At 44.9% G+C, this 22989-nt stretch overlaps 1 protein-coding gene across 1 annotated transcript in view; it reads right to left on the bottom strand.

The window, feature by feature from the left end:
* Positions 1–22989, bottom strand: part of NFATC2 (nuclear factor of activated T cells 2) — a 157492-nt gene that overhangs the window by 33334 nt on the left and 101169 nt on the right. Inside the window, exons 8-9 of the mRNA XM_056844560.1 lie at positions 22675–22801; positions 17546–18229 (exon numbers count right to left, since the gene is read on the bottom strand). Of these exons, the coding sequence (XP_056700538.1) occupies positions 17546–18229; positions 22675–22801 (811 nt within the window). The remainder of the gene's footprint in view (positions 1–17545; positions 18230–22674; positions 22802–22989) is intronic.

Raw genomic sequence — 22989 nt, forward strand, 5'->3', positions numbered from 1 at the left:
GGTTACCTCTGGCACACAACTGTTATTTTTTTATTTTATTTTTAAGAATTGGCCAAACAAGTGGAAAATGGAAGTGATTCACCATCAGGTAGACGATCGTTACTAGCTACTTCACCACTCAAAAAAACAAAAAGCATTTGACATTTCAGCAAAATATATATGCACGAGATAAGAAAATCATGGCATTTGAAAACCAGAAAAATAGGCCATTTATGCATGGGAGGTTTTGCCTTGGATTTGCTGCTCTCTAGATGCACAGTTTTCCCCAACTGAATTCTCAAAACTCTGCATGAGGACTTATTTTTGAGTTTTGAGAATTTGGATGGGGAAAATGTGCATCTAGAGAAGGGCAAAGCCTCCCATGCATAAATGGCCATAGTCTATCACAGCAGCTTTTCTTCCTAAATCGGGGCTACTTGTAATAAGACAAAACTGCCGTGTGGAAGGGCCCTGCCACACAACACCTGTATAGTACACCTCATTTAACAATCATGATTACACCACACAAGTACACCACGATTTAACAATTGTAGGAGTGTGTTCTTTGATGTATGTAACAGCAAAGCCTATCCATGCACAACCTCTGAGGCAAAGCTCTGTGCAAGTGTCCGATTAGGCAGATTTTCATGTCAAGCATTTTAAAATTTATATATGCAATTTGATCTAGCTAGTTTAACCATTTGAATCTTAAATATTGCTGAACAATTTAGCCTATCTGGGCCTATTTTCAGCTTGCCCAAATCAGTACCTTATATCTTTTTAAAACAAAAACAAATCAACAGCATCAATATCTTCAGATGTTTGGGTGGAAACAGGACCCTCAAGAAATTTAATATGTGTTTGCTTATTATCCTTTTCAATTTTAGCATCAAGTTAATCATTAAGTGCCATCAAGTCACAAATGGAGTCCTCTTGAGGGCTTTTCAAAGCAAGAGATGAGCACAGATGGTTTGCCACTGCTTAGCACCACACCTAAAAAGGATATTGCAGAGCTTGAGAAGGTGCAGAAAAGAGCAACCAAAATGATCAGGGGTCTAGAGCAACTGCCCTATGAGGAGCGGTTAAAACAATTACAGTGAGGGGAAAAAGTATTTGATCCCCTGCTAAATTTGCCCGTTTGCCCTGACGAAGAAATGACCAGTCCATAATTTTAATGGTAGGTTTATTGTAGCTGTGAGACAGAATAACAACAGGAAAAACCCCAGAAACCCAGAAGACAAAAGTCAGAGATTGATGTGCATTATAATGAGTGAAATAAGTATTTGATCCCCTATCAACCAGCCAGATTAGGGTTAGGGTTAGGGTTCTGCTGTCGACAGAAACAATCAATCCATCAGATTCCAAACTAGCCACCATGATCAAGACCAAAGAGCTGCCCAAGGATGTCAGGGACAAGATTGTAGACCTGCACAAGGCTGGACTGGGCTACAAGACTATTGCCAAGCAGCTTGGTGAGAAAGTGACAACCCTAACCCTAACTGTCAACCTCCCTCGCTTAGGGGCTCCATGCAAGATCTCATCTCGTGGAGTTGCAATGATCATGAGAACGGTGATGAAGCAGCCCAGAACTACACGGGTGGAACTTGTCAATGATCTCAGGGCAGCTGGGACCATAGTCACCATGAAAACAGTTGGTAACACACTACGCCGTAAAGGACTGAGATCTTGCAGAGCCCGCAAGGTCCCCTTGCTCAAGACAGCACATGTACAGGCCCGTCTGCAGTTTGCCAATGCACATCTGAATGACCCAGAGGAGAACTGGGTGAAAGTGTTGTGGTCAGATGAGACCAAAATCGAGCTCTTTGGCATCAACTCAACTCGCCATGTTTGGAGGAGGAGGAATGTTGCCTACGACCCCAAGAACACCATCCCCACCGTCAAACATGGAAGGGGACATATTATGCTTTGGGGGTGTTTTTCTGCTAAGGGGACAGGACACCTTCACCGCATCGAAGGGACGATGGACGGGACCATGTATCGTCAAATCTTGGGTGAGCACCTCCTTCCCTCAGCCAGGGCATTGAAAATGGATCGAGGATGGGTATTCCAGCATGACAATGACCCAAAACACAAGGCCAAGGCAACAAAGGAGTGGCTCAAGAAGAAACACATTAAGGTCCTGGAGTGGCCTAGCCAGTCTCCAGACCTTAATCCCATCAAAAATCTGTGGAGGGAGCTGAAGGTTCGAGTAGCTACACATCAGCCTCGAAATCTTACTGACTTGGAGAAGATCTGCAAAGAGGAGTGGGACAAAATACCTCCTGAGATGTGTGCAAACCTGGTGGCCACCTACAAGAAACGTCTGACCTCTGTAACTGCCAACAAGGGTTTTGCCACCAAGTACTAAGTCATCTTTTGCAAAGGGATCAAATACTTATTTCACTCATTATAATGCACATCAATCTCTCACTTTTGTCTTCTGGGTTTCTGGGGTTTTTCCTGTTGTTATTCTGTCTCTCACAGCTACAATAGACCTACCATTAAAATTATGGACTGGTCATTTCTTCGTCAGAGGGCAAACGGGCAAATTTAGCAGGGGATTAAATACTTTTTCCCCTCACTGTACTACTCCTAGGGAGTATCTAACCAATCTGGAAATTCCAAAACACAGAAGAGCCTTTACCTTGGCCAGATGACAAGCCCTCCCTTCAGCCATTCAGGAAGGCCGCTTCAGGAAGACCCCATATGAGGAGAGAAAATGTCCTTGTGGTTCTGGATCCATAGAAACTTTTGAACACGTTCTCCTCGACTGTCAATATTATACAGCTATTCGAGAAAGGTTCATTTTGCATTTACAAATTCTCTGGCTACATGGGACATCTCTATATCCCATCCCTGCTACAAGATGCAAACTCCGTTACAACATACTCAGTGGCTAGATTCTGTGCTGCTGCAATTGACTTACGACGGAGGAGGGTTTGCACTACTCAACAGCCCTGAAAATTGAGGGGCAACTGTTTTAATTATATGTTCCCCTCCTCTCGAAGTAATTTTATTTATGTCAACAAATGATCTAGCAAGTTTTACTCTGATGTGTAGATATTGTATTTTTATGTAAATTGGTGCTTTATGTTTATCTGTGCTGGTCATTGACCGTAATAAAGATCAATCAATCATCTATAGGAGAAGTGACCCTAACTGCATTTGTAACAATAGTTGCCTATTCTGTAAAACAAAACTCTTCATTTGGAAACCTGCTTCAAAACAAGATGGTCTGCTGTTGAGATCTTAACCCATTTTATCTTTATGACACGTATTCTTTCCCTCCCTTTTTATGAATATCATTTGACTTTTCCTGCTACTACTGTAGGAAGCAAGAAACTGTCGATTTGATCCTATGCAGAGAATGATTCTCATTTCCGTAGACCCAGATAACGTCTGCGCAGACTTCGAATGTCATTCGTTCATTATTGCGAAGCAGAATCTGCTGGCCCTTGTGATAAAACTGACATAGCAGCTTTCTGCTGGAAACTTGCTGTGCAAACCTGTTGCTTAGATACCCTGTTAAATTGGTCAATTTATATCAGGGTTTAGGAGTCAGACAGTGCAAAGCTATATAGAGCTATTTCAGTCTAAACCCACTGAGGTCAATGGGCTTGGGCCATAGCAACTGCGGGAGCGCACTGTTATTTCCTTATGTTGGTAAATGGAGATGTCATCCTTTAGAGACGGATGAACTTAGGGTTGTCAACTCCATCTTGGAAAATTCCTGGAGATTTGGGGACAGTGCCTGAGGTGGGAAGGTAGGGTTTAGGGAGGTGAGAGAGCTCAGTGGGGATGAGATGCCATAGAGTCTGCCCTCCAAAACTGCCCTATCCTCCAAGGAACTGTTCTCTGTAGTCTGCAGATCAGCTGTAATTCCAGGAGAATGTAGGGTTGCCAACCTCCAGGTACTAGCTGATGATCTCCTGCTATTACAACTGATCTCCAGCCGATAGAGAGCAATTCACCTGGAGAAAATGGCTGGTTTGGCCATTTGACTCTATGGCATTGAAGTTCTTCCCCTCCCCAAAGCCCGCCCTCCTCAGGCTCCGCCCCCAAAACCTCCTACCAGTGGCGAAGAGGGACCTGGCAACCCTAGGAGAACGCCAGGCCCCACCCGGAGGTTGGCAACCCCAGCTGAATTGGCACCTCTTGGTTTTGAGGCTCCCATGGAGGTCAACAAGTGTTTCTGATGTTATGAATGTGGAGTCCAAATTGATCCCACAGTTATTCTATGGAGAAGGTGGGGTTTCTAAAAGGTTATTTTGGACACTTACAGAAGAAAAAACTCAGCTCCAGAGATATATCTTCTGTTTGCTTAAAGGTGAGTGGTTACCAGTAGAAATAAGATTATCTGTGTTCCTTTTGAACTACCAAGTTTGATTATTCTCGTTGCCAAAGACAGATTGCCAAACATTTGCTCATGGGAGCAGATTCAGTTCAGTTTAGCCAACCTAACTTTCAAGCGGTACAAGAAATTAGCCTCAGTGATTCAGACATTTGGCCTGTTTGTTCAATTGCTTTCCTAGTCTTCGGCCATCTGCAGCCAAATTGATTTTTAAAAGGAGATGTGTTTATCCGACACAGCTTAGCTGTTTTGGCCAAAATCAGGGTAGCATTATGGTACACTGTGCTTAAATATCAACATGGGCTTGAAAGCTATTAGTGCAACTGACAAATTAGCAATAAAAAATGCCTCCACTCTTCTGAAAGTCCAGCTAATAATGTGGTTTTGTTGAAGATTTGTTGAGATGTCCTGGGAGCCCCCCCCCCCCACAGACACGCACATTTTATCCTATCCTGTCTTGAAGGAGCTTGGGGTAGCATATGTTGCTCTCCCCTCCTCCATTTTACACTAGCAATCATTTGAGGCAAGTTAGACAGAGAGAGAGAGACTTGTCATAAGAACATAAGAAAGGCCGTGCTGGATTAGACCAAGATCCATCAAGTCCAGCAGTCTGTTCACACCGTGGCCAACCAGGTGCCTCTAGGAAGCCCACAAACAAGGCGACTGCAGCAGCATGATCCTGCCTTTGTTCCACAGCACCTAATATAATGGGCATGCTCCTCTGATCCTGAAGAGAACAGGTATGCATCATGACTAGTATCCATTTTTACTAGCAGCCATGGATAGTCCTCTCCTCCATCAACACGTCCACTCCCCTCTTAAGGCCTTCCAAGTTGTCCAAGGTCATGTATGCGCATGTGCACGTTTGCCAGCTGACCCTCAGGGATCTGAGTCCCTCTGGTGGTGTGACTCACTGCAGGAGCTGAAGGCAGGGCAAAGCAGCCATTTTTTATTAATATCTTTTGGACACTGAAATTTAGAAGGTAAATTCCTTACCACCAGTATTTTTATGGAGGAGGAGAGGAGGTGTTGGTTTTTATACCCCGCTTTTCTCTACCATGAGGAGTCTCAAAGCAGCTTAAAATTGCTTTTCCTTCCTCACCACACAACAGGCACCTTGTGAGGTAGGTGGGAATGAGAGAGTTCTTAGAAAACTGTGACTAGCCCAAGGACGCCCAGAAGGGTTCGTGTGGAGGAGTGGGGAATCAAACCGGTTCTCCAGATTAGAGTCTGCCACTCTTAACCACTAAACCACGCTGGCTCTCATCTACTAAATTTCTGTAGGGCCTGCCAGAAAAACAAAAGCTGAGGTGGGGTAGCTGCCAAGGCCCAGGTCTTCTGGCGGGGCCCACTGCCACCCCCACCAACCCACTCAACTCCCCCGCTGTCCATCTGCTTGTTGTGAGCCCTTCCACCACCCACACTCCAAGCTGCATGCAGTGCCCAACTCCGTCAGGGAAGGGTGGGCGAGCACTAGGAGGACTGGAAAATGAGGAAGTGGTAGGGGGAAGGATGGATGGCTAGGTAGTGGGGGAGGAGAATACAGGCAGGTGGGCAGGGAGGTGTGGGGGGCACAAAGCGGCCATTTTCCTCCAGGTGATCTGATCTCTATCGGCTGGAGATCAGTTGAATTAGCAGGAGATCTCCAGCTACTACCTGGCAGTTGGCAACCCTACTGTTCAATTCAATTCAATTTATTACGGTCATTTGACCAGCATTATAAAAATACAAGAATAGATATTGTCGGCCTTACTAAGAAAGTCAAGGCAAATTTGAAAACAAACCATAAGAGCATTATCAAAAAAGAGTATGACCATTATTAAAATAAATTAATTAATTAAAATTAAAAATTACAGCTGTAATTTCCGAGCCCTACATATTAACATGCAGTATCTAGCGACATTGATCGAGACCTGGGGGCAACTGTTCAAGGATATGGTTCAGTGCCACCTGACACAGAGTTGAAGGCATGAATTATGGTATGAGTCACTGCTTGAAGGGGAGAGCTCCCGACAACTCTTTGTAGATTGCCTTGAATTCCATTGTAACAAAATGGTAGGACAGAAATGTAATCAGTGGGCGGGATCCAATCAGGTTTTCTGCTGGTGGAGAAAGGAGGCGAGGGTCCCTTCTGACCATCAAAAAGGGGCTCATGGAGACCTGCACGGATAAATGCCATGTGGGACGTGGCTATAGTCAGGAGGAGAATTGGGCAGGGTTGAGTAAAAAGGCTGGCTAGTAGGCCCAACCCAATCTTTTAGCTGCTGTTACTCATATCGGTAAGAGCCCTGTGGCGCAGAGTGGTAAGCTGCAGTAGTGCAGTCCAAGCTCTGCTCACGACCAGAGTTCGACCCTGATGGAAGTTGGTTCCAGGTTGCCGGCTCAAGGTTGACTCAGCCTTCCATCCTTCCGAGGTCGGTAAAATGAGGACCCAGCTTGCAGGGGGTAAAGGGAAGATGACTGGGGAAGGCACTGGCAAACCACCCCATAAACAAAATCTGCCTAGTAAATGTCGTGATATGACATCACCCCATCGGTCAGGAATGACCTGGTGCTTGCACAGGGGACCTTTACCTTTTTTTTACTCATATCGGTGCTTTTCACTTTTGTACTACAGAATTAATAGCATGGTGTGTTAACATCCATCGGGCGCTACAAAACCTAAAACCCACCAGAAAACTACTGTGATTTAATACTTCCTTTTGGAAAGCCAACCAAATGGATCTCTTGTTTTGGTCAGTACCTTCTCCTGAATGCTGTTCTTATAGCCTACTTAGCAACGCATGGCAATGTGTTCTTATTCAGACCCTTTATGGCATGCCGTGATGGTGAAGCAAGAACACAGCAAGTCTGGGAATAAGCTTTATTGTGGTTGAGTTCCCAGCCACATCCCTCTTTTAGGCAACTCTTACCGTATTTCAAAATAATCACGGAAAGTGGTTTGTGTCATCTGGGAAACCAACTTCTTAGTGCTGGTAACTATGAGTTGCTTTGGAACGGGCACGGTCCAAAGGATAAAGAGCTGGACCTGTTTCTGGGAGAGGCTGAGTTGAAGTCCCAGCTCTGCTATGGACTCACCAAGTGGCTGTCATGATGCTCCCATGATACTTCCCAGTAATTCTGCCTAACAGTTTTGCTTATTTTCCCTAAATGGTATGCCCTTGGAAAAGGCTCCTGTAGGGTTGTCAGCTCTTGGTTGGGAAATACCTGGAGATTTGGGGGGGGGGGGCTGAGGAGGGGGGGTTTGGAGAGGGGAGGGACTTCAATGCCATACAGTCCAATTGCCAAAGCAGCCATTTTCTCCAGGTGAACTGCTGTCTATCGGCTGGAGATCAGTCATAACAGCGGGAGATCTCCAGCTACTACCTGGAGGTTGTCAACCCTAGGCTCCCGGGAGATGCTTAACTCATTCTGCCAGTCTCCTTGGGCCCAGGAACGAACACCCAGCTAATGCAGACTGATGTTCTTAGCCCATAGGAGGTGTGAAGTCTCCCCGCATTGATTACCCACAATTGGCTATTTCCCCTCTGGTGAAAAATGGGCAACTGCCCATCAGAATCTCATGGTGAGGGACATACACAAGATCAGCTCCTTTAAAACACATTTTCCTGTGGAGCACGCAGAGGGAGAAGGGAGTGTTCAGCAGGATGAGGCTCATTCATTTGAGCCAAGATGAGTGCAGCTGGCTAGAGACAGCAGACTTAGCCCTGTGCTTTGCTTGTTGTTTTGGACTGCTTTGCATTCTCATTGTCTCTCTCTCCTCACAGAAACCTCTTCCTCCCTTCCCCTCAAGCCATGAGGCTTCTCTCCCAAGAAAGCCTTCTGTTTTTCCCTGAGGGAAGAGTCTGTGAACACCTTTGTTTCCTGCATGTGCATAAAAGGAACAAGTGCCCGAGGTCCAGTAACTCCAGTGTTTTGGAGGTGGACTGAAGGAGGGAAATCACCCTCTGCCTATTAACCCATTTGATAGGGCCAAACTACATGCTAGTGTTTTTTTTTAAAGAGATGCTCCAACAGGGAAATAACTCCTCCCAGTGCAGTTTTCGCATGGGAAAATGGCTTGGGGGGAAAGGCAGGAGCCTTTCTCTCCCCCTACGGTAGCGTTTCGAGCCCTTTTGAGCTCTCCTTTTTTAGAAGCTATTTCCCTCAGCTGCTGTGTGCTTGAGGGGAACCTGAGTAGGGTCCAGGGAACCCAGACCCAACTTTGAAAAAAATACTAATGTTTAGTTGGGCCCACATGTTGATGGACAGCAGAACCAGTGTGTCTTCCTGAGCTGGCAGGAGCCAGTCATAGAAGGGGTACAAGGGGAGTGAGGTGGGGCCATTTCTCTGTTTCTCCACTTGCATTACCGTGGGCCTGGCCATGTCACGTTCTTTTGGCCTCAGTATGCCATCTGTAAAATGGGCATACCAACACATGCTTTCCAAGTGTCAAAGGAGTGTAGCCAATAAGAACTGCAAGCAGAGTGGTATTTGTAGAACAGGACATTTCTACCTCCACCTGCCACTTTAGCCCACCGTGCCCCCTCCCCCAATATGTTGCCTCTTAGAGAATTCCCAGGAACGGCACTGATCATAATGTGAGAGGTCTGACAGGCAAGGGGATAGTCAATACCCCCCACCCCCAAACAGTAGAAGAATTTTTCTGCCAGCAGAAATTCACCATAGAATACAATGAGAGCCAGTGTGGTTATAGTGTAGGACAAAGGCAGGGTATATATGAAGTAAAATAAATAAAATTAGGCCATTTGACCTAATACACTGTTTGATGTATACACATCCTTAGAAGCCCAGCATGTAACAGAAGGTGGACATGGGAGCCATGTTCTAGTATATAAGGAATAAATAAGTTTACAAGAAGTTTCATTATACTAGAAGGGCTTTTATGTATTTTTCTACTGTGCATTATGACACTTATATTATTAGGATGCGTACTAGACTACAGGGGAAGAGCCCCATGGCGCAGAGTGGTAAAGCGGCAGTACTGCAGTCCAAACTCTGCTCACGACCTGAGTTCGATCCCGACGGAAGTTGGCTTCAGGTAGCCGGCTCAAATGGTCCTCAAATGGCTGCACAGCACTAGGGATTACTCAGGGGCAGCATTTTCCCCTCACCCCAACATGACAGCCTGCTGCAATCCCCTCTTCTACACACCCAGAAACCCCTTCTGTTTCTCCTTTCCATCTGGTCACGTTATGGAGTTTGCTCCTCTCCCACCTGTGGCACAAGGCACAGCTGGGAAAGAAATGGCTAAATTCTCTCAATCAGCAATTTTTAAAAATTGCCAAGAATAGAAAAGAAGGCATGGGTTTAAAATCTGCACCGTGGGGGAAGGAGTTACAGACATTTGTGGCTGGTATTTTCCTCTGCCTGTGCTTCACTGTGAAAATTTTGTCTGAGTCATTTCCAGTGCGCACCTCAACCACAGTGAGTGTTTAGCAGCTCCAGCCCATGGCAAGCTGAGCATTTCACCTGCAGCAGGGAGTTGCTACAGGATGAGCAAAATTGTGGCTGCTGCGATTTGTGCTGCAAACCTCATTTCTCTTGAGACAACTCTGACTTCCATTCACGCAAACCTGGCACCTGCTATAAACACCGTGGCAGAAAACATGCTTCGCACATGGAAGAACCTGTCTTTAATTCCTGGTTAAAAAGATCTCAAGTAGTAAGTGTCAGAAAAGACCTATCAGCCCAAATCTTGGGAGAGCTGCCACCAGCAGGGTAAAAAATACTGAGCAGGAAGGACAAATGGTTTGACTCATTAAATGACGCTTCAGATGTTGAGAGAAGTTAGGGTTGCCAGCCCCGCTGTGGCAAATGCCAGGAGATATTTGGGGCAGTACCTAGAGAAGGTGGACTTTGAGGAGTATCATCATTTCCTCTGTGCCCCTCTAGGAATTTCCCCAGTCTCTGTGGTTTTTACCATAATGTCTGGAATATTTCTAGAGTGTCATACGGAAGTGACATCACTTCCAGGGGGGTTGTCACTCATCATGACATCACTTCTTGGGGGCAATGTAAGAATTCCTAGAATGTCACCATTGATCCCCCCCCATTTCCCCCCTGCCGTGGGGTGGGGGAGAGGAGATGACCCACTGCTATTCAGCAAATGGCAACTCTAAGGCCATTTATGCATGGCTGTTTCCTCGCGGTCACCTTCCCCCCGACTACTTCGGGGCTTTGCTTTTATTATGCTTGCATTTTTCGACCAGCAGAGGTCACCGTGCATTTCTGCGCGTTTTGCCCACGTTTTCTGGATTTGTGTTTAGCCAGCATCCTGAAAACGCAGCGAAAATGTGAGGGGAGAGTGAGGCGACCTCTGACGGTTGGAAAATGCATGCGTAACCAAAGCAAAGCCCCGAAGTAGTTGACGGGGCGACCGCGAGGAAACTGCTATGCATAAATGGCCTAAGAGAATGGCAAAGCTGCTCAAAGATTAGCAAACAGCCCATTGGCCCAAGAGGCCCACCACTTTCAATAGAGCACCCCTGAAAAGGTCATATACCATGTGAGAGACTTCCTGATTCATAGGCTCCACCACTTCTAGGCTAAAGAGGTCCCCAAGGGTACCTTGCCCAAGGGATCCCCAAATCAAGCAAAGGGCATTGCAGTTTGGTTTAACAACACTAAGGCATCATCTCAAAAGGACACTTTCTTTTTCTCCAAACAGACTGGGATTTCCCCCCAGGGTTAGCTCACTGCTTGACATTGCCTGTACGTGAGGGGTGCAAGCACAAATTGCAGATTTGTACTCTGAGCGAGGCTCTTGAGTTCCATTCTGTGGTGGATCTCGCTCTCTTAATAGATTTTGTATGTTCATCTCAACAGGAAACGCTTTATGGCAAAACTTGCCTGCGGACATTGTACTGTACCAATTAAAGGATTCCTGAAGTCAAGAACAAAGAAGCGCCAGTAGAACTACTATTTTTTTTTTTTTACAAAAAATAATTCAATTCATTTTCTTCCTTCCTCCAGTGCCGAGTTTGGATTTATCGCTTTCATTTGTGGCTTGCATGTTGTCAGATGACAGGGCGGGCCATTTGGGAATAGTGCTGGAGGAGCAGTTTTGAAAGAGGCAATAGATGAGGACTAAAGGTTCGGGTGTTTTTTACATTGAAAAAAAAAAAACCTTTATAATGAAAGCACCTGGCATCCAACCAAGTGTCTGGTACCTTTTATCCAAGGATCTTTGTGCATTTTACAAAACAGCTATTCAAGCCTCCATACAACTTCTGATGAAACAGCGGCTAGGAAAATGCTTAAAGCGGCTTGTAGATAGAATTATAGAGACCATCAGAAGGGAAAGAACCAGTGAAAATAGAAAGGAACATGTATCCTACATAATGAAATAGATTGTTAAAAAGCATATCGCTGGTGTTCTCCAGTGGTGGAGCACATGTTTTGCATGCACCAAAATCAGCATCTTCACCTAAAACACTTGCCAATAGTAGGCTAGGAAGGACCTCTGCCTGAGATCAAAGAGAAGCAATGCGGGTCACTAGACTATGTAGACCAACAGGGATTCAGCATGATACAGTATATATGCATGTATATTGAGAGATCCCAAAGATAATTCATGAGATGATGCATAGAATCATAGAGTTAGGAGGGGCCGTATAGTCCACAATGTGGAACTTGGAAGGCTAGAGTTTTCCTGCAACAGCCTGAACAGCCTAGCTTAGCCTGGATTTTTCAGGACTTGGAAGATAAGTAGGGTCAGCTACAGTTAGTACTCAGATGTGAGACCAAGGTTGCTATCCAGAGGAAAGCAACGGCAAACCACCTCTGCTTATTTCTTGCCTGGAACGCCCTGTGGTTGGGGCCGCTTCAAGACCTTCAGTGAAGGATTGTCCCACCACCGGTAACTGGCTTAATTGTCAAACCACAGTTCCTACTCGGAAATTTCTGTCTCATCCTGAATCAACTGAAATCTTCCCTCTTGTAACTGAAGCCCTTTAGACCTAGTCTGCACCCCTGGAGCAACACAGAACACGTTTTCGCTCTCCTTTGTGTGATAGCCCTTCCAGTATTGGGAGAGTACAACCATGTCTCTTCTCAGCTTCCCTTCTCTAGCTAAACATACAGTTCCTTCAACCTTTCCTCATAGGACTTATTTTCCAGACTATCTTCACGGCCCGCCTCTGAATTCATTCCAACGAACATAACCATGAACAGAACTATAAATGTTTAGATCAACTTTGGCCTGCAAGCTAAATTATTCAAAGAAAGTTCTCAACTCTCCACCCCAGGGCGATTGCAAAATAATAATAATAATAAAATAAAATGGCTGCGCCTGCTATGAAAAGTAGTTCTAATTATAACTTATCGTTTCTCTAATCAAACCACAGACCTTAAAAGCGTACAAACTCATTCGCCCTGAAAGCACAAGGGAAAGCATTAAGAAAACTTCACATTTCCTGTCCTCTCATCAAAGCTTGCCAGGCAGGAAAAAAAAGAGAAAGAAACTAAATAGAAATGGCAGCAGAAGAGCAAGTGAACAAGTTTTGGGGAACTGGAAATCAGACAATGCAAGTGCCGTTTCATATCACATTATGTGTCTCGTGTCAGGGATCGTGTCAGGGATCCAGGACAGTTGAAGATGGATCAGAAGAGGCATCACCCATAGAGTACTCACATTCTTCCCACCAGTTTTTCAATTTTCTGCATTCAGGGATGTTTCTTAAACATTTGGTTCATACAAAGAACCAAAACCATGATTTGGTCACCATTAGCAATCCACAGGGTTGCACCGCTCCTCTTATGGGTGGATTCTCTCTTCATTTCCATGGTTTGTCCACACCATAATTTTTCTGTGGCATCCAAACTGGGGAAACTAGTGTTACTGCTAACCAGACATTGCTTAAAAACATAACTTAAAGCAATAGTTTCAAGGCAATATCTGATTCTGCAAGCCTGGAAGGGAAGGAGGAAATCCCTGCACAAAAAGGGAAGAGGAGTCCATGGGATACTTGAAGGGCTAAAACAAGGGTTGAATCCAATGATCCATCACTGGATTCAACCCTTGTTTTACCCCTTGAAGTAAAGGCACTGACTGTCACGGATCTTTCCATTTCCTCCTTTACTCCAGCAGCCATTTCTGACCCCAGAAAAGTTGACTCATGGGAACTGCATGGAGTAACAGCCACACAGATTGGTGGTCTGTAGTGAAGGAGAAAAAAGGGGGCAAAATCATCCTTCCTGCCTCTTCCATCAGTGGAGCTGCCTCTTCTGTCAACCGAGCTCTGACAACAGATGAGGCGGTAGGGAATGATTCTACCTCCTTCGTCCTCCCCACTGTAGTTCACCAACCCACATGGCTATTACTTAGGGTTGCTTAGGGTTGACTGATAATCTCCAGGAGCACTGGGGTGGGGGGAGGCTTCAGGGACATCACTTCCTCTTTTGGAATAGGAAATGATGTCATGAAGTGCTAGGAATTTCAAGATCTTTATGTCACAATGTCATTTCCTGTTCTGAAATGAGAAGTGAAGCCCAGGCATCGATGGATGACATTTCCCCCCCTGCCACTCCACTGAGCAAGGGCAGGGGATGGGGAGCATCACCAGGATGTCCCCCACTGGACCTGGGTCTGTGGCAGCCCTCCTATTACTCCATATGGATCCTGCAACCTCAGGAATCAACTTTCTGGGGTCATAAATGGCTGCTTGAAGAGGGGAAAGCAGTGCATATCCTGCTCCTTGCACCAGTGGATTGTCGGATTCAACCCAAGGTTTGAAAACATGACATATACTGAGTAATAGCCTTGTTCATCTAGGAACCTTTAAGCATTGGCCACTGAACTTGTCAGGGGATTCCAGCATGTATGAACCAGGCCTATTATGGTCCCAGAACAGCCTTCAGTTTACTTGGGCTTTGGAGCAACTTTCTAACACTCTTCACATTCACATCAACAGGAACAAGTAAGAGGAAATTAAAAATGAAAATGAAAAAATAGAAAACAAACAAAAAACAACCATCACAGCATTGTGAGTGTGGTGACATTGTTCTTAGCTACAACCTGGAAGCAATGGTGGTAAAACCACAGAATTTGTGGTGATTCCTAGAGCCACCCATTGTCACTTCAGGGTTGTACCCGGAAGTGACATCATTAATGGTGAGTGCCCCTCCCCCCAAATAAAGAATCTGTCACTTTAAAGTCATGGCAAGAGGAGTCAGAATCCAACCTTAACCATGAGCACAATTTGCTATTTATTATGTGGCCACTGGCCATACCCTGCTGCTAATGTTGAATTTCACACATTTAATGAACACCGTATTTGAAAATAAGGTGACCTATAAAATCTGATTTGCTCTGTTATTAAAATACCTAGCACTTGAAAGAAAACATTCGAAAGTATGTATTTGTGAAGTGAGCTTTGAGAGAGATACCCTCAATAACCGAGTCATTAATTGGGCTGAAAATATATCCCTTCCTCTCATTAATGAACACACTCTTCCTAGCGCTGTTTTTCTTTCGGCACTTCAAATATAGCTGCTCTCTGTTTCGCCAGGCAATTGTGCTCGCAATGCTGCATCCCCACACCATATTCCCACCTCCACCCTCCTGCCGGTTGCCGGGATCAGCCTGGTTACCCTAGATAGAGGGCTGTTAGGGCCAATGCACCTGTTAGCACATTTCTTGCTTGGAAAGAACTTCCTTTATGGCAGGGACACATGACGTGTTTGGAAGCAGGAACCACTTATGGCTTCCCATAGCTTTTTGACAAAAATCTTGATCCAGTTCTAGTTCTGCATGTTTTTGTGCAGTTAGGGAGCCTGGAGGGTTCCACTATTTCCTCCATTAAGTTCTGAATACTCGTCCGTAAGCATTGCAATGGAGAAGCACATCTGCTTCTACATCCACTTGGTAGACAGAACTCCCATGCTGAAAAGAGGCAAGTAAGAACTGAACATGTAAGTACTATTCCCATTCTCCAAATCCAGCCAGGGTTGGTCTGGCTGAAATGCTGTCTTTAAGAACACTAAAAACTAGAGAAGTTCTGGGTCTCCCTCAGTGATGGCACAATGATTTTTTCTTTTGATTAAAGGTGCCACTGGACTTCTGTTCTATTTTGCCATGATTTTGGAACAGCTTTTTTAGGGAAGCCCAGCAAATAACATCCATGTGTCATTATAATTATCATGGCAAACCTTTTTATGCTCCAAGGCTTTTCATTGTTAAGGGTTTTAATTTTCAGGGAATTAGCTGGGTGTCCTGCATTTATTTAGAGCCCCGTGGCGCAGAGTGTTAAGCTGCAGTACTGCAGCCCAAGCTCTGCTCACGACCTGAGTTCAATCCTGACGGAAGACGGTTTCAGGTAGCCGGCTCAGGGTTGACTCAGCCTTCCATCCTTCCGAGGTCGGTAAAATGAGGACCCACCTTGCTGGGGGTAAAGGGAAGATGACTGGGGAAGGCACTGGCAAACCACCCTGTAAACAAAGTCTGCCTAGGAAACGTCGGGATGTGACGTCATCCCCCTGGGTCAAGAATGACCTGGTGCTTGCACAGGGGACCTAGACCTATACCTTTCACCTGCATTTATCGCTGAAGAATTGATTCATATGATTTGAGGGTTTTTTAGTGGCATTTCTAATGAATTAAAAATATTCTGTAAATCACATTGACAATTTGAAAGAATCTGCGCACACTTTTTACACTGTTTCCTATATGGATGGGCCATATAGGAACTGCATCATGTATGGTGTCTCTCTCAGCATTTCCCTATACGCAGCCTGACTGACGAACAATTTCAAACCTCCAGGACAAGTCTCTGCAAGAGAAATATGCCTGATGCCCAATTCCATAGAATGAGGAACCCTCGGCCAGCTTGCTTGTCAGAGGTTCTCTCAGGATAACTGTGGCAGAAGTGAAACCGGAAATCTGCCTTGAAACACAGACCAACGTTTTGTCACATAACTAAAAGAGTGGAAACAGTAAGAAGTGCATAAGGAAATCACGGCTGTCCAAAAACTGAACTGAGAAAAAAGGAAGAGAAAGGCCAAAGTTTCACTGTAAGGAGAAGGGGCAGAGAGATGAAGTGACTTAGAATAAATGGGATCGTTGTTTGCAATACCAATTTATTTAAAAAAATTCTTGGAAAGGCTTAGCTAGGAATGTTATCACCATTTCACTCCCTGGTCTGTATCTCTGGTATGTGTTTTAGTTTGTTTCTTCTTTCTTCCCCCTCAAGGAGAAACCATTTCATGCTAATACTAGCCAGATAACTCTAGGAATCTGGTGACTCCTATAGTTACATAATGTTAGTTCTGAGTTTTCCAGGAAGTGACATCATGGTGCATGCACTGCTGTGCCCTATCATGCCCCTGCCCCCCAAACACCAATCGGTTGCCAGACAAGGACTACACAGGTGTATGCACAAACATCCCAAGGCGACACCCACAATAGTTAAACCATAGAGTTTTGGATGAATCCTAGAGGCTCGCCTCGACACAATGATCTCACTTCCAGCTTTGTGCTGGAAGTGATGTCATGTATCAGCACCATGTCGAATAAGTTATCCCCACCCCCCAAATTCTCCCACCACACTATAAGCTATGGCTGGCAACCCTATTCTATTGCTGCAAAATTCAAATGTATTTCATACATTGAACTGAGACCCCATCCCTCAAGAGAAATGAGAAGTGCCCAAACCAAGACTCATTCTTGTTCTTCTATCAGCTTCAAAAGCTAAAACATTTGCATTAACAACAACAAAATGATGCTTTCATTAATTAATATGGCAACCAACATCTGCAAGAGTTTGGCCTGCAGGCCTACTGCATCCTTCATAAAATGTTTAGAGAGAAGAAGTTTTATAGCTTGCTCAGTACCACACATCACAAAAGCACTTTACAAAAGCAACATCTGTACCTATTCTCCGAGTTGTTTACAATGGCCTTTGTGTCTGTTCCTTTGTTTTATTTTCAATCTTGCACCTTTGTTTGTAACAACTTCAAAAATCTCCCCAAATTTGAAGACTGAATATAAAGATAGGCATTGTCTAGAGAATAAAAACAAATTGTGTGCCCCCCAAGATATTAAAAGCACAGTAATAACTCCAAAAATGGAGTGACCAAAGCATGTTGCAAAAGAAAAAGAACCCCCACACATATGAAAAGTGTTTTCCTGATGATGGATTTGCATGTCATGCAAACATAGCCACTCTGGTTTCTAACTGACTGGGTGAGCGGGATACAAAAAGAGGTTTTGCTTACCATCATCCAAGTAGGCTTGGTCAAGGTTCTGTTCCTGCTTAATAGTCACCCCAGTTGGCAATACTTCCTTCTGGTCACTTACTGGCGGCCCGTTCTTTGCCGTCCTCTGCTGCTGAATCACGGTAGGGTACGAGCTTGGACTTAACCTTTGTGCTTGGCTGACCTGAGGCTGGCCAGGTCTCATGCTGCCGGCCGTGAAATTTTCGCTGCACATGATGTGCTGAAACTCTTGATGGCTTTCACACCTGGGCTGTTGATTGGTTGACGGAGGACAGTGAATCACAGGGGAAGACTGTTGATTGGCTGGAGAATGGTGGAGCCCCGCAGAGCTCTGGCTGGGGGAGCCGGTGTGCACCAGCACTGACCTGTGCACATCTGGAATGGAAACCTGTGCAGCCATCAAACTGGATTGCTGGTAGCCCAGGTGGCTAGGGCTGAGACTCTTGCTTCTTTGGTATATTACAGCCCCTGGGGCTTGCTGAGGATATCGAGATTCAGGGGAAGACAGACTTGAACGCAGCTGCTGGCAGGAAGCCATCGTGGCCACAAGACAGGAAGGAGAGTCGGTGACCATTGTATGGTGAGAATAATAAGGCTGTGTCACTGTGCCCAGACCACTGTGTACTGTATTGCAGATTAAAGCAGGATCGTAGTTGTCAATGGGCTCTGTTTTGATTGAAGGCACTGGAAGGGAGTGTACAAAGGACACGATTCTGAATGAGCAGCTATGAAACAGTGAAGGGGAGCAGGGAGAAACTGACACTACGAGCAAATGAACTGGCTAGATTTACCATCTCTGATGCTTTTGTGGCCTGCTTTTATGTTGAAGTTGGTTTTTATATGCCAATTTTCTCTACCTTTTAAGGAGAATCAAACCGGCTTACAATCACCTTCCCTTCCTCTCCTCACAACAGACACCTTGTGAGGGAGGTGGGGCTGAGAGAGTTCAGAGAGAACTGTGACTGGCCCAAGGTCACCCAGCAGGCTTCATGTGTAGGAGTGGGAAACCAACCCGGTTCACCAGATTAGAATCCACCGCTCCTAACCACTACACCACGTTGGCTCTACACTGATAATTTTATGCAACTGGTTTTTATTGAGTGCCAGTTTTAACACATATATTGATTGGGTTGTTCTTACTGCTTATAGATGAGCTTCTTAAAAATTGTTTAACAATACCGGTATGTTATTTATGCATTGTTGTAAATTCTTACTTCTGCTGTGATAATATTTATACTTGAACCTTTCCAGAGAAGCAGATTATGATTGTAAATAAACAGAATAATGAATGGTATGGCTTTTTCCTGCAATCTTAGACCTTAGAACGTTTAGATCACATCAGATCCAACATTTTCAATAGAACTGCTTCACACATTCAGCCACTACTGAGGGGAGACATGAAGGGATATAAATATATACACACTTCATTTCCCTGCATTTATAGGACAATCCTAAACAGAGTTACACTCTTCTAAGCTCATTGGTGCCAAAGGTATAATTCTGTTTAGGACTGCACCGTTAATCACCATACAGGCCAAGTGGCTGATTTCATTTGCAAAGCTCTGCGTTCGAGGCAATGGCAAAATTTCTCCCTGTGGGGTTATTACAATGTAATCAGCTGATCCCCCATATTGGCGAGAATTCCTGACCCCATAACAAGAGACAAAATAGTCCCCTTTTTGCTGATGGATAGAGATGCAAATATAACACTGGCCGTGGCCAAATAGCTCTCCATCATATTTTCCTCTAAGAAATAACTGCTCAGGACCTATGGGTCATAGGAGCAAAGGAGGGAAGAAAGAAAGTAATGAGCTGATGAGCATCTGTGTATGAACCAGGCCCCCGTGTACAGTAACCAAACAGAGAGGCTTCAAGTTATACCCTGTGTGGATCAACCAGCCCCAAGAGAACAGGAAAAAATGAGCAAAACTAGTGCAGCAAAACCACTTCCTGAGAATCAAACATGATTTGCCCAAATTGGCTCAGAGAATGGAGGTGCCGGAAGCAGTCCTCGTGAGTGCGTACACGTGTCTGAGTACACTCCGTTGGTATACTCAGAGTATAGTCCATCATACTACATCTTCCAGTTGTACTTCTTGCGAATCCATCCAGAGCCCCACAAGTGTGGCTGAGCAGCATCAAAACTGAACATGAGCCTGGAAGACCTTGGCTCAAATGGCAGGAGACTAAAAGCCAGGACCTCCAAGGTAGCTTTCTCAGAAATGCTACCTGTTCCACGTGCAGGACCAGCTAGGCAGGCCCAGTTGGTGAGTCTCAATGTGTGGATGAGACGGTGGTGCAGGGAAGAAGGCTTTAGATTTGTAAGGAACTGGGCAACATTTTGGGACAAGCCGGGCCTATATAAAAGGGATGGGCTCCACTTGAACCAGGATGGAACCAGACTGCTGGCGCGTAATATAAAAAAGGTGGCAGAGCAGCTTTTAAACTGAACCTGGGGGGAAAGCCGACAGGCGCTGAGAAGCATCCGGTTCAGGCAAACTCAGTGCACATGGACAAAGGGAAAATTGTTTCAGATTGCCCACATAGGAATTACTTAGACATGAAAGGGAATGGGAAAAAATGAGGGATAGCCACTTAAAGATGCCCAAAGGCACATGCCAGGCAAGTCGAAAGAGAGAAACAGTGTGGAGGTGTTTCTATGCTAATGCTAGAAGCCTCCAAACAAAAATGGGGGAATTAGTGTGCATGGTTTTAAGGGAAAACATAGATATAGTGAGCATTACAGAAACCTGCTGGAGGGGAGAGAACCAGTGGCATTCGGTCATCCCTGGTTACAAACTGGATAGAAATGTATAGAAATGACAAGGAAGGGAATATTGGAGGGGGTGTTGCTATGTATATCAAGGAAGGTATAGTGTCTAATAAGCTAGAGAACATAAAAAGGGTAGACTCGATCACAGAATCCTTATGGGTGACAATTCCGGGCCCCAAAGGAGATTTAGTACTGGGGACGTTCTATCGGCCCCCTGACCAAATGGCTCAGGGTAATCTTGAGATGGAGAATGAAATTAGGGAAGTATGTAAAGGTAATGAAGTAGTAATAATGGGAGACTTCAACTTCCCTCATATTGACTGGATAAATATATGCTCCAGTCAAGCCAAAGAGATAAACTTTTAGACATCCTAAATGACTGTGCCCTCGAACAGTTGGTCATAGACCCAACCAGAGGAGGCGATCCTGGATTTAATACTCTGTGGTGCTGCCAGTGACTTAGTGCAGGATGTGGATATAGTTGAGCCAGTTGGCAATAGTGATCACAATGGCATCAAATTTAATTTATATGTAAGTGGGAAAGTGACTGGGAAATCTCACACAATTACCTTTGACTTTAAAAGAGGGAACTTCTCTAAAATGAGAAAACTGGTAAAGAGGAAGTTGAAAGGAACAGTTAGGAGGGTTAAATCTCTTGAAAAGGCTTGGGGGTTACTCAAGTCCACATTACTAGAGGCTCAGCTACGTTGTATACCGCAGGTCAGGAAAGGTAGTAATAAGGCCAAGAGGCCACCACCATGGCTAATGGGTAAGGTGAAGGAAGCAATTAGAGAAAAAAAGTCTTCCTTCAGAGACTGGAAGGTTTGCCCAAATGAGGCGAACAGAAGCAAACACAAACTTGCACAAAGGAAATGCAAGAAGATAATTAGAGATGCAAAAAAAGATTTTGAGGAGCTTATTGCTAAGCATATCAAGCTCAGGTTGACCTTGTAGAAAGTGACCTGGAGTTACTTAGTGACGTAGAATCACAGAATCATAGAGTTGGAAGGGACCACCAGGGTCATCTAGTCCAACCCCCTGCACAATGCAGGAAATTAACAACTACCTCCCCCCCATCCCCAGTGACCCCAACCTTCCCCCCACTATTCAGGATCCCACAATCAAAGCACTCCTGACAGATGGCCATCTAGCCTCTGCTTAAAGGCCTCCAAAGACGGGGACTCCACCACCCTCCAAGGCAGCACATTCCACTGTCAAACAGCCCTCACCGTCAGAAAGTTCTTCCTAATGTTTAGGTGGAATCGCTTTTCTATCAGTTTAAATCCATTACTCCGTGTCCTAGTCTCTGGAGCAACAGAGAACAAGCTAGTTCCCTCATCAACATGACATCCCTTCAAATATTTAAACATGGCTATCATGTCTCCCCTCAACCTTCTCTTCTCCAAACTAAACAAACCCAACTCCCTAAATCTCTCCTCATAGGGCATGGATTCCAGACCTTTGACCATTCTAGTTGCCCTCCTCTGGACACGCTCCAAGTTGTCAACATCCTTCTTAAATTGTGGAGCCCAAAACTGGACACAGTATTCCAAGTGACCAATGCAGAATACAGTGGCAGTATTTGCCAAAACACACCTCTTGTTAGAAAGTGGTCCTCCTCCAAGGATGGCTGTGCAATTGCAGTGGGAGTTTAATTATATAAGATAGTAAGCTGTATGCATGCCTGAATAGTAATGAGTATATGTACCAATGAGTAACTTGATTTCCAAATATGTATATCGGAAGAAGGATGGGAGGTGCTTTATATTGTATGCAACTGTAAAACATGTAGTGCTTCTCTCTTCTACAGCCCCTTACACTGGCAGGGGCACCACCTTATTTTTATTCCTTTCATCCCCTTCGTGTGGTTTATTGGCTCAACAGTACCAGGGCCCGGACCTGTTTATGGTAACTACTACTTCTTCTTCTTCTAAATGTAGTTAGTAAACCTGGCTCTGTATGCTGATGTGATATACTCTAACCATAGTTAACTGAGTGGCCTGTCTTTGGACGATTACAGTTAACATAGGTTCTTGTAGGTTATCCGGGCTGTGTAACCGTGGTCTTGGAATTTTCTTTCCTGACGTTTCGCCAGCAACTGTGGCAGGCATCTTCAGAGTAGTAACACTGAAGGACAGTGTCTCTCAGTGTCCTTCAGTGTTACTACTCTGAAGATGCCTGCCACAGTTGCTGGCGAAACGTCAGGAAAGAAAATTCCAAGACCACGGATACACAGCCCGGATACCCTACAAGAACCAATGAACTCTGACCGTGAAAGCCTTCGACAATATTTTACAGTTAACATAGTTTCCATGATGTCTGAGCTGAGCCGTAGTGTTGCATGCCCTAGAATTACCTGGGTGGTAGGTAAAATGTTGCGGCTGGCTTTTTTTCCGTTTCCCATTGATCACGTAGAAATTCACTTTGATGGGGGTATGAATGTGCTTGTTCCGATACTCTGGTATCTCTACAAAAAGCATATTCTGAAAACATGAAGAGGGGAGAAGAAGAGATAACATGTCATTACAAGACATTCAGTTTTTATCAGGACCTCTAGTTGAATCCTTCTTGGAATGCCTACCAGGAATGTACTCTCTTCATTGTTGGAATGTAGCTGATCTTGCCAAAAATTTGAAAAAGACTTTTTGCCTGGGCATTTTATAATCTGTCT

Source organism: Euleptes europaea, chromosome 2, assembly GCF_029931775.1.
Source record: "Euleptes europaea isolate rEulEur1 chromosome 2, rEulEur1.hap1, whole genome shotgun sequence".
In the NCBI taxonomy this organism is placed as follows: Eukaryota; Metazoa; Chordata; class Lepidosauria; order Squamata; family Sphaerodactylidae; genus Euleptes; species Euleptes europaea.